We start from the raw sequence: 12,374 nt of genomic DNA on the forward strand, positions 1-12,374 counted from the left end.
CCTGGGCGGTCTCCGACGGGGCCTTGGGGTCTCTCGGGGTTCACGGGACTCCTGGGGAACCTGGGGCACGTCTAAGGAAAGTGGACTGACTCCGATAGGAAAGTGGACCGACTCCGATAGGAAAGTGGGTTTGGGAAGGTTTGCTAAAGGGCTCTCTAAGGGAAAATGGGGTTTGGAAAGTCTCCTTAGGAAAACGTTCTAGGAAAGTGGACACACTCCGAGGAGGACTCCTTATTCCCACCCACAATTTAATAGTGCCACAGCAATCTCCCTGCCTCTTGCTCTCTAGACTCAGGTCCTACTGAACGCTTGCCTACGCAATGCCAGATCGGACCTGAGGAAATGCAAAGTAGGAAGAGGGAACGGGCGCACTTGCAATCTCTGGTCATGGGTCATACCTAACAAAAGGTCGCCATGGCAGAGGGGCGTCTTCACCCGGGATAGCTAAGCGAGAGAAGGGAGAGTTGCCAAGGCTCGCTATCTGGGCAAAACTCCGACGGACAACAAGCCTTGGGGAGGAAAAGGGCAGCCGCAAAACCTTCCAGCCTGGGCAGACTCCGACGGGCTTTGGGTTTTTTGGCTATGAAAAATAGGAAAGAGTTTGATTGCTGTGACAATTCCCACCCCGAAAAGCCAATTTCCCTATTGATACTCACGTCGCAGCGCGCTGCCTTCTTTTCCTGAAGCTTGGTCACCTCGCAACAATCAGGAGAAGAAAAATCTTGTAAAATCAACCCCCACGGCCGTCTGGATCCTGTTTGTTTTCCCTGTGTGGTCCCGCTAAGGATCCCAGTTAGGCCAGAACTCCAGGGACAGTCGGGGAAGGGGATCCCCCCTGCAAATGGCTGGGTGCGCTTGGGCTCCCCAACCACGGCGCCCCAAGAGTACGGCTAAACGGAGTCTCCTGCCCTGGCTCGCCATATTGTTATGAAAAATGTACCCCAAAATGCGTTGCCTTTTAAGAAGGACAGACGCGGGTCGGAAGCTCCAAAATTTGCACTAAGTTCAGCTCCGCCGGGAAAATGACAGAGACCACACGATGCTGTCAGGAAAAACAAACTGATCCCTTTATTGCAGAATGCAAAGCTACAGCTGTAGGGTCCCTGCCTCTGGAAAGAAGGAAGGAACCCCGGGAAATGGTAAGGACCCCCTATATACCCTCCTGTTCCTGCATGGAAATCTCTGGACTGCGAGGGAGGGGGAGACAAGGGCGGTGGGTGGGAGATCGGATTAGCTGGGTGCGGAGATGACTTTTCCTTTCAGATGGAGAGATGTCAATCTCTCTTCTCCTGTCGTTGATGGTACTCCCCTTTGTTTTGACAGGTGGGCAATCCTTCGAGATGGGCGCAGGAGTGGAGCGATTTCCTGACGATTTCCATGAGGTGATTTTCATCCGGCAGGTGTTTTCCTTGAGGCCGCGGAAAGATGGACTATGGCATGTTTAATTTGAATAAAGTTGTCAAGCTAATCTTTCTATTGTCCGTGTCTTCCTTCGTTGGGTATGGGACGGTGATGGGGAGGTTTCAGGGGGGCTTGGGGTCAGAGAAGGGTTGCACAGAAAATAAGTATGGAAAACATTTCTAATACATCCTGACGTATACAGTTCTAAAATATAAAACAGTGATTTTCTAATACAAAGAGATACTAACAAACCTATTTTCTAATACAGAGGAACACTAGTCTAATTAATCAAGAGTAATACTGAGGTTGTGGTTAGGTTCTTAGGCATATAGGGAGGGACGCCTTTCAAGGGATATAAGGGGTTTCTCACATTTAAGGCACATAAGGCCAGCAGACATATAATCACAAGAAGCAAGCGTATAATCACGAGAAGGTAAAAGTTCATAGCAAGTTTGTATAAGGTTTGTATAAAATGGTAAGGCTGTATAAAAATGGGCTGCGTTACTTGGTGGAGTTTATGATAATTGTCTGTGATAATTGTCTAGGCGAGGGTTGCATATGCTTGTCCTTAGGCGAAGGGGAAATGCAGATGTCTAGGCAAGGGTTGCATATGCTTGTCCTTAGGCGAAGGGGAAATGCAGAGTTTATATTGGATTTTAGGAGGTGTTTGAATATGTTAATCCCTGCGGAGGGGGTGCGGGTCTCTGGAGGGAAGGAGAGCCAAGCTGTGGCGGCGAAATGGTGGTGCGAAGGACTCTGGGTAGCCGTAGCTGTCAAGCTGTGGTTACCCCTCTCTGTTCATTAATAATGGTGTCCTGCAACCCCCCCAATATGATTTTATAACAATGGTATACAGTAAATACACTAATGCAGCGAGAATGGAAGATTGGCCTGTTACACAGTCAAGTTATAATTGACATTTCAAAGAAATTGAACTCCAGCAGGGAAGCAATTTGAAAGCAATGACCTATTTTTTTCCCTGCAGCAGCCTGTTTGTGTTCTAGGAATGCAGGGCTTCAAACAAATACTAATGATCATTGACAGACTGTGTCCCTGTTTGCTAACTCTGCTGCCTTCTTTTCATAGAATCATAGACTTGAAGAGTTGGAAGGGACCCTGAGGTTCATCTAGTCCAACCCCCTGCAATGCAGGATTCTCAGCTAAAGCATCCATGACAGATGGGCTTCCAATGTCTGCTTTAAAACCTCCAAGGAAGGAGAGTCCACCACTTTCCAAGGGAGTTCATTCCACTGTCAAACAGCTCTAACCATCAGAAGGTTCTTCCTGATGTTTAGTTGCAATCTCCTTTCTTGTAACTGGAAGCCATTGGTTCAGGTCCAGTTTTCCAGAGCAGGAAAAAGCAGGCTTCCTCCATCGTCCATGTGACAGCCCTTGAGATGTTTGAAGACTGGTATCTTATCTTATCTTAGTCTCCCCTTATCAAGGCTAAGCATACCCAACTCCCTCAACAGTTCCTCATAAAGCTTGGTTTCCAGACCCTTTATCATCTTGGTCACCCTCCTCTGCATCCGTTCCAACTTGTCGATTTCCTTTCTAAACTGGGGTGCTCAGAACTAGACAGGTACTCAGGTGTGGTCTGACCAAGGCAGAATAGAGTTGTGCCCTTGACTAGGACTCTATATTTCTGTAGATGTAGCCTCGAATAGTATTAGGGTGTGTGTGTGTTTTGGCTGCTGCTGCATCATCACACTGTGTGTTGACTCACGTTAAGCTTGTGGTCTACTAAAACCCCTAGATCCTTTTCTCCTATCTTACATTTGTCCAGCTGGTTATTCTTCCCTAAGTGTAGAACCTTGTTGTTGTTGTTGTTTAGTCGTTTAGTCGTGTCCGACTCTTCGTGACCCCATGGACCAGAGCACGCCAGGTACTCCTGTCTTGCACTGCCTCCCGCAGTTTGGTCAAACCCATGTTCATAGCTTCGAGAACACTGTCCAACCATCTCGTCCTCTGCCGTCCCCTTCTCCTAGTGCCCTCAATCTTTCCCAACATCAGGGTCTTTTCCAGGGAGTCTTCTCTTCTCATGAAGTGGCCAAAGTATTGGAGCCTCAGCTTCGCAATCTGTCCTTCCAGTGAGCACTCAGGGTTGATTTCCTTAAGAATGGATAGGTTTGATCTTCTTGCAGTCCATGGGACTCTCAAGAGTCTCCTCCAGCACCATAATTCAAAAGCATCAATTCTTCGGCGATCAGCCTTCTTTATGGCTGAACCTTACATTGTGTAGAACCTTACATTGTCCCTATTGAAATTAATTTTGTCAGTTTGGGCTCAGTTCTCCCATCTGTTAAGTTCATCTTGTTTCCTGAATCTGTTATCTGCAGCATTAGCCTTAGCTACCCTGCCCCCTGTAAATCTGATGAGCACTCCTTTAATTCCTTCCTCCATGGAACAACAATGAGCTCAGGACAGAACCCTTTGGCACCTCATTTGTCCCTTTTTTCCAGGATGTTGAGGAACCATTAGTGAGCACACTTCGGGTTCAACCAGCTACAACTCCATATAACTGTTACCTTGTTCCAGCCCACATTTTACCTACTTCTCCATGAGAATATCATGGAAGACTGTCAGAAACCTGACTAAAATCAAGATACACCATGTCCACAGCATTCCCCTGATCCACCAAGCTTGTAACTCCATCAAAAAAAGAAATGAGATTCATCTGGCATAACTTGTTTTTGAGAAATCCATGCTAGATTTCTTAGTAGACATAAGCATCCTTATCTAAGTGTCACAGACCGACTGTTGAATTATCTGATCTAGGACCTTTCCCAGTATAACCATCAAGCTCATCGGTTGGTCTTCTCCCCACCCCCTATTTAGCTCATCATTGTGATGTTGGAAACTTAAGGGCTTGCTCTGTCACACCCTTTCCTCCACAAGGGTGTTGTTGCAGTGATTCCAGAAGAGCAATACACGTGGAAACTGTGCAGGAACTAAAAATCTGAATGCTTTTCTTAGAAAGGGCTCCTATTCATACAAGGTGCAGCAGTACAGTTCTCAAGCTAGGGCCTAATTTAGACACAACAACTTTGGGACCATAAACCATTGTTTATTGACTTGCATACAAGCTTGCAAGTTCTTGGAAAGGAACTCACAGCCACTTTGCTTCTCCCCAGGTCTTTTTGTCCAACCCCGGACTTGTGGTTAAGTTCTCTCCTCACTAACCATGAGCTGTTAGTGGCTAAAGAGCTTTGGCTTCGTGTGATGTGTAAACTAGCTCAGTCTCTTGTATGTTGCATTCCATTTTGAATTACTGCATTCCCAAAACTCATCTGTGGGAAAGGTGTTCTACTGAATTTTAAAAGGATCAAAGCAACTTCTGGATCTTGCAGATGACCAAGATGCTTCAGAGCTACATGTGAAGGGCTAACTTTAAAAAACAACAACAATAAACCCTACATAAACCTTTCTCCCTCACCACTGTCATTACTGCATGCATAGCTAATAAGCACAGCATGTTAAAGAAGCCAGTTGATGAAGTCTGCAGTAACTGGAGTTCTAAACAAGTCTACTCTGTTTTGAATTTGCCGTAATGTGATATATCATGATATTATACATAAATGAAGGGTTTAAATGATTATTTAAAATTGGCGCCTTTGCTTTTGTTTTCAGAGGGTTGTAGATTGCACATTTGTTCCCAGCAGAGTTCATTAAGTTCATGATTGGATAAGAGAGGCTTCTGTTAGCAAAACAAAAGCTGAGTTTCTTTTAGCAAGAAATGTTTGTCAAGGATGTACAAAGCATGTACTAAAAATATTAAAATTATGTGACAGTATAAATTATGAAAGTGAAATAAATGGCCTCCCTCCCTGTGCTCATTTTGCATACTCTATTTGGTTTCCTCTAGCTATGGAGAGAGGGAAGGGGTTCTGATGGACACTGATATTTTAAGGCTCTACCTAGTTCTCTCCGCCACCTTCTGATAAGTCATCACATATTGGGTGAGTGCATTCAAGCCTGCCATCACAGCCATAAGATCTAGAAATTTATGCTTAAGAAGGAACAAAGCTGAGGTTCTAAGGATGCTGAACTGGGATTCATCTATCATGCATCTTCCTTTTTGGGTGTTATTGTCAGCGTGAGCCTTGCCACACATTCTTGGTTACTAAAAACATATCAGACATATTACCTGGTTAGTAGCTTTGCATTAATGCAGATTTTTCCCTGTTAGCAATTACCTAATTGTGGGCAAAGGGTTTTTCTTGAGGCTTTTTCTTGAGCAGCCTTGAGAAATTGCCACCCCGTTTTAATCACTTCAAAACAAACATATTTAGAACAGTTGCAAGATTTCTCTTTTTGACTAGCTGTTTGTTTCATTCCTTGTGACCAAAATATATGTTTTCATCTGTCTCCTTCAAGACCTTGAGAGTTATTTGCCTGTAAACACGACAGTTTTACAACCAGCTTGCACACAATTGCCGTGGAATTAAGCAGAAAGAGAATCTGCAGCATTGTGCCTTTGATGAAAATTCATTTGCCTTGTTTAGAAACGTTAATCTGTTCCTCAAACATACTAGGACAAATCTCCTTCTGGGCCATGCTGGTCTTGTATCGCACTTGCCAGTACAGTGGTACCTCTGGTTAAGAACTGAATTCGTTCCGGAGGTCTGTTCTTAACCTGAAACTGTTCTTAACCTGAAGCACCACTTTAGCTAATGGGCCTCCTGCTGCCGCCGCTCTGCACGAGCACAATTTCTGTTCCCATCCTGAAGCAAAGTTCTTAACCTGAGGTACTATTTCTGGGTTAGCGGAGTTTGTAACCTGGAGCGTTTGTAACCCGAGGTACCACTGTACTGTAGAGCTTTTCTGATATTTCCCCCTTGAAGCCGAAAGGACTGTTACAGTGGAGGAGCGGGTTGTGTAGTTTGTCATAGTGGTTTCTTGGGCCTTATGCATCATGGTTAGGATTTTTAAAAATAAATAAATAAATGAGTCTTTTAGAATAAAGTTGAAGAGCCTCTTTTTCAGAGAAAATGGTAGACGAGCCAGAGACAACAACTTGAATAAAATATTGAGTGCTGGGCAGGTAAGCCCCACCCCGATCATTTGCCCCTGCAGACAGTCCATTTGCCTCCATTGGTGTCACTTCCCATCCCCAAGCCCAGCAACAGAGCGGCAGTGGGCAGGGGAGGGAGGGAGCTGGGCAGTGTGCAAACGAGTGCTGGCTGGCAGCCGTGTTCCTTCAAGGCACTTTCTCACAGAGGAGGGGCAATGACAATGCCCATAAACTTGGTGGGGGGCTGGCACCCTCAAATATTTTATTGGGGGGCTGAAAGGACGTGGATCCCTTTTGAGTTTGCTCCCTTGAGCTGAGCTGTCTTCTATAGCAGGGATGTCCAACCGGTTGATTATGACCCACCTGTTGATCGCGAGGTGTCTGTGGTCTATCATGGTCGATTGCGTGATCCTGATCCCCCCAAAAAAGGCTTAACACCTTTGGCTCATCCTCCCCCCAAAAATCTCAACAACCTGGTCATTCCTCCCCCTCAAAAGGAAAGGTCAACAACTTTGATGAAGCTTCCCCCCAAAAAGCTCAACAACTCTGGACAATCCAATGGGTAGATCACTGCTAGTTTACTTATAGTGGGAGTAGATTGCTGTCTCTTGGAAGTTGGATGTGCCTGTTCTATAGGTAGCAAGAGGGAAGTACTTTAATTAGTTGAGGGTTAATAAACTAGATGCAACTATTGTCAGATTCTCCCCCCAAGAAAATAATAATCATGAGAATTTAAAGTTGAAGGAATTTCTTATTTATAGAACTAATGCTGATCTATTGAGCTTCACAACCAGTAGACTTGCCCTTGTCAACTGCAATTAGCAAATTCTAATGTCACTCTGATCTAGTCCATTGTTCTTCAACTGGTGGGTCATGGCCTGATATAAGGTGTCACAACAGTGGCACTTCTACCGTGCAAGTAGATGGTAAAGAATTAAGAAATAAACCCCATAAGGCATGTTAAAGATAGGTCCCAGGTCTGAAAAGGTTAAAGGCTACTGGTCTAGTGCACCCAGGATATTCTTTGAGGTTCCTGCCCATCTATGAGGTTTAGAAACCATTCTATACATCATGAGGTATGCTCATTCTGGCAGATTGTACACAGAAGTTGGATAGGTTGGATGTAGTCTGGAAAAAGCAAGTAGCAGGTGTAGTGGCGTAGTGTGGGTTGCCAGGGCCGTGTGGAGAGTGGGAGGTGGGAAATGGATGGAGTACGTGTGTGCATTGGACTGCCTAGTGGCATTTGCATCAGGAGATTACAGCTGTGGAGAAAAGAAGAGTCATTCCGTTGTCTGGGGAGGTCACTTCCTGGTTCGCATGGAGAAACCGTTTTCAGTGGAGTCCAATGATGGAAGTGTGCAGCTGTATTGAGGCAGCGCTGGGTGTTGAAATTTTGCACCCCTAACAATTTTGTGCCTGGTGCAACCGCTCCCTGTGCCCCCCCCCAAAAAATGCTACGCCACTGAACAGGTGAAACCTTGAGTTGTCAGCAAGCTTAATGCTGAAATGATCTGACTGTGAGATCAACATTTCTACAGTTTGACGAGCTGTCATATGATTCTTTACTGTTGAAGCCCTGCTATTCTCTTGTCATATTTCTGTGTTGTGCAGTGGCTTAACTTGTCTAGAATATAATCTCTGTGACAAGGATGGATGGGACTCGAATTTGACTTTGAAGCCCTGCATGTTTGTAAGCATCCCGCTGTCTTCATTGATACCTGTAAGAGGTATATTGGTAGAAGCATAGTCATTGAAGGTGTATACAGTCAAACCTTGGCTCCTGAACACCTCCATTACCGTACGTTTCGGCTCCTGGACTCCGAAAACCCAGAAGTAACTGCTCCGGTTTTTGAACGATTTTCAGAAGCCAAACAGCTTCCGGGGAGTTTTTTTTCCCTTTTTTCTCCATTGACTTTGCTGACTGCCCTTTGATCCTCAGTTGTTGAACATTTCGGAAGTCGAACAGTCTTCCGGAACGAATTAAAGGTTTGACTATAAATATTGGTTCTTGAAAGAAGGAAAAAAAACAACCTACTGCAGTCCGTGTGTTTACCAGCAGCATTGTGACTTGGCTACTGTAATGTAAATTTGCTGGGTAGACTTCTGATGATCTGTTGGAAAGATTTTGAAAATGAGGTGGCTTGTAGGCGATTGATGTGCCATATGTGATTAACATAAATACTGATATGCTAATAAATTATTTTAGAGGGTAAGCATTTATGTTTACTCTTTTTTTCAAACACTGGCTAATGTGTGTAAAATATTTGCATTCTATTGGAGCACGCCATTCTCTATGCAAAATCTGCATGTGATAATTTTGCTTAAAATGTGCTGCCTTTCTATTCCTCTTAATTCATTTTACGCCAGCCCAAATGGATTAAATAAAACAGTATACTGCCTTGTTCTCATAAATATATTCTGTGTCTTTTGAACAATCTCCTGTGTGGTATTCATGATCTCCCTGCTTTTCTCACAATTTAGTCCTTTAAAATACTTAAGGGATTGAGCTTCTTTGATTTGCAAAATTATTGGCACTTTTCAAGCATGCAATTGAGAAAATGATGTGGTCTTTTGAATAGTATTCCCTGTTATCTAAAATACCATATATGCATAATGAATGTATAGTAATCATGTTTCTTTAGCTGTGAATTCCAAATAACTGCCAAACTATTTGTGGCTGAAATATGTGTAATAAAAGCTTTCAAATGCTTAAAGTTTACCACTAGGATACTGCAGGACCGACAATAAATAATTCGATTAGGCATAATTCTAAGAAGGTTAACTGAAGTTTGGACAGAAAAGAGCATTTAAAATGCTTTGTGACAACATATGTACTTGAGTTCATTGCAGAAAGTACGAAGCTTGAAGCTTTTATACAAAACAGTTAAGGCAATTCTGAGTGCTTTGCACATGGTATGTGCCACTTTAGCACAAGTACCTGAAGGTAACTTAATTTACACTGAATGCTTAATTCAGTTCAGTGTAAAGTGAACTGCAGACACATTTATTGTTAAAAGATCAGTGGCACTTACAGCATAGAGTTCTGAATTGTACATGAAGAAGCCATAATTCGCTGTGCATTCTCTGAATGTATGTATCCCAGATTCAGTTTCAGTTCAAAGAAAGGATCTCTAGTTATAAAAACCTCTGGCCAAGAGGCTGGGGAACTGCTGCCCGCATAATTTCCACTACAGGACGACACATCCCATGAATTGGATTCTTAGGCTGAAATTTTGTACCCCATTCACAACTGTGTTAAACACTAAGTAGATGTTGGTAGTTAAATCCTTTTGTAATCTTGCTTAAAAGGCAGGCGTAGTTCTATACACAATGGCACTTAGTGTTCCTTCCTGAAGAGCTGAACCTCACTGAACAGTATTTGGTGTTCTGCTCTTTGTAGGCTGTGAGGATATTATCGCTGAGAGCATCTCACTAGACACCTTAATTGCCATTCTCAAGTGGAGTTCTCAGCCGTACGGCTCCAAGTGGGTTCATCGCCAAGCACTGCATTTCCTCTGTGAGGAATTTACACAGGTCATGACTTCAGATGTCTTTTATGAACTCGGCAAAGACCACCTGCAAACTGCCATCCAGTCTGACTACTTACAGGTAATCATATCTCTCTCTCTCTCTCTCTCTCTCTCTCTCTCTCTCTCTCTCTCTCTCTCTCTCTCTCTCTCTCTCTCTCTGTCAAATTGTACCCATTTATGTCCTGAACCCAGTTTTCTTAATCACTTACCAGTAGTACAGAACAGAAGCATGCTGATCTTCAATCTTAACTGCAAAGGGGTGTGTGTGTGTGTGTGTGTGTGTGTGTGTGTGTGTGTGTGTGTGTGTGTGCAAAATGGACTCTTTTTCTCTTTATTCTGGCATATGTACACACAAGCCTCTAGCAGAGGTAGTGATTAAGAAAACTATTCTGCTTTCTTGGCACATAACCCAACCCAAACTGGCAGTATAAACTATTTCTTGAAAGCCTAATAATAGTCTAGAAGCAGTGGCAAATTACTTTAACTGAAACTCTTCTTGGTTTAATTTTTGCCTTGCCTGTTCAGAGGTTTATGGAAATTATATAGTAGTTCTCACGCTAAAAACGTATGTCTTGGGGAAGAAAAGGGAAAATCTAGTTCATCATTTAAACACTTTTCTTGCAGGAGCTGTACAAAATACCTTTGATTTCAACTGCTCAGTGTCTGCTCCCCCCCTCCCCCGGCCCCATTCTGCAATTTAATCAATGGAGGAAACACCGTTAGTGTGTGTTACCTCATCTCAAATGAGCTTTATTTACTTACTTACTTAATTACTTACTATTGATGCAATTTCAATACATGCTTATGCGATTTGGGTTCTAGGTGTGTCTTGAGGGGTGGGAAACTGTTTTGGTCCATATAACTAGCTTATGCCAGAAGAGAATACCCGAGCATCCTTAATTAGAAAGGCAGACTGCTAGTAATATTTCCACACACATGTCTTAAAGTAGAGTTAGGGGCCCACAAATATTTACTAGTCTTAGTAGACAGCCATTATCTGTTGTCAGTTCTTGCCCTTTCCCTCTCTGCTGTCCTTTGGCATATTCAGAATATTAGAGGGGGTGGATCAGACTCATGGTGTTAACTCATCTAATCTAGTTGTAGTCACTGGTGTGGGAAGCCGCTCGGGCACCCGGAGTGGCAAACATGACGCGCACCCGGGGGCAGGGCATCACTACATAGCGTGCATGCGCAGCGTCGCTACGTATGACGCATGCAGCGCTACATACGACGCATGTGTTGCTGCGTAGTTGCATGCGCAGCGTCGCTATGTACGATGGCATTGACGCATGCGTCACTACGTACAACACATGCGTCACTATATAGCGATGCTGCACATGCACTTCCCCCCAAAAGACAGAGCTGGGGGGGGAGGGTGGATGGGAGGGGACACTTCTCCCCGCCAGCCTCCAGGCTCCCAGTAAAAAGCCTCGCTTGGCACAGCGGTGGCTGGCTTGCTCGCTCACCTGCTCGGCCGGCACCCACTTTGCTTCTTCCTGCTGGGCGGAGCCGTGGAGGCGAGGGGCGGGCCAGGGAGGCTGCGGCTCCTCCCAGCAGGAAGGAAGAAGCAAAGTGCGCACTGGCCGAGCAGGTGAGCGAGCAAGCCAGCCGCTGCCGCGCCAAGCGAGGTTTTTTACTGGGCGGCGGGGATTGGCTTAGGAGTTGCGGGGGGCATGCGCCGAGTGGCACCCCCCCTCCACAGTGGCACCCAGGGCGAACCGCCCCCAACGCACCCCCTTGCTACGTCCCTAGCTGTACTGGTCTTAGCTTAGGATCACTAAGGTTAGGGCTCATTTTAGGTTTCAGATCTTCCTCATTAATATGCCTTTCAGATACCCCGTGAAGCATATTTTGATGTTGAACTTTTTGGTAGCAGTATAATCTTATTTATAATCTTCAATACCTATTGCCAAAAGTTTATAGTCTTAAGGATATGACCAAAGATATGCTTTAAGATATCTGTTGCTTTATTTTTCTACTTCCAAAAATTGTCATTTTGCAAATTGTAAGTCTAAATTTAAATTGAACAATTTGGTGTTGTATACCACCTATGTATATTTCTTCTGTGTTATAGGAATAATATTTTTGCTGCATTTTTATACAGTTTATCTAGAATTCTGTGGTGTCCCTCTTGTTGTGAGCAAGAGTAATAAATGCTGTTTGCATTGAGCAATGCATTGAGCAATTTGGTTGGATGTAATTTATTGATGCTCCAAAAACTTTGTACTCAGTGATGTTATACATTGCTCCACAACTGAGTGTGTTCATTTGTTGAATGCCTCTCTGACAGGCGAGTGAGCAAGATGTCCTGAAGTATCTTGTTAAATGGGGTGAACATCAGCTGATGAAAAGAATAGCAGACCGAGGTAAGTACTTCTTAACAAGCATATATAAACTAATAATTAAAAGAGAAACTGATATAGTTAAGT

General features: G+C 44.0%; 1 protein-coding gene and 1 long non-coding RNA gene across 2 annotated transcripts in view; both read left to right on the top strand.

Moving 5' to 3' along the window:
* Positions 1 to 12,374, top strand: part of BTBD7 (BTB domain containing 7) — an 86,938-nt gene that overhangs the window by 58,900 nt on the left and 15,664 nt on the right. Inside the window, exons 4-5 of the mRNA XM_035107003.2 lie at positions 9,816 to 10,024; positions 12,236 to 12,311. Of these exons, the coding sequence (XP_034962894.1) occupies positions 9,816 to 10,024; positions 12,236 to 12,311 (285 nt within the window). The remainder of the gene's footprint in view (positions 1 to 9,815; positions 10,025 to 12,235; positions 12,312 to 12,374) is intronic.
* On the top strand, positions 21 to 1,468 carry LOC132591769 (uncharacterized). Its single transcript, XR_009557233.1, has 2 exons — positions 21 to 1,139; positions 1,324 to 1,468. It is a non-coding gene; the product is annotated as an uncharacterized LOC132591769 (long non-coding RNA).

Source organism: Zootoca vivipara, chromosome 1 (genome assembly GCF_963506605.1).
Source record: "Zootoca vivipara chromosome 1, rZooViv1.1, whole genome shotgun sequence".
NCBI lineage: Eukaryota > Metazoa > Chordata > Lepidosauria > Squamata > Lacertidae > Zootoca > Zootoca vivipara.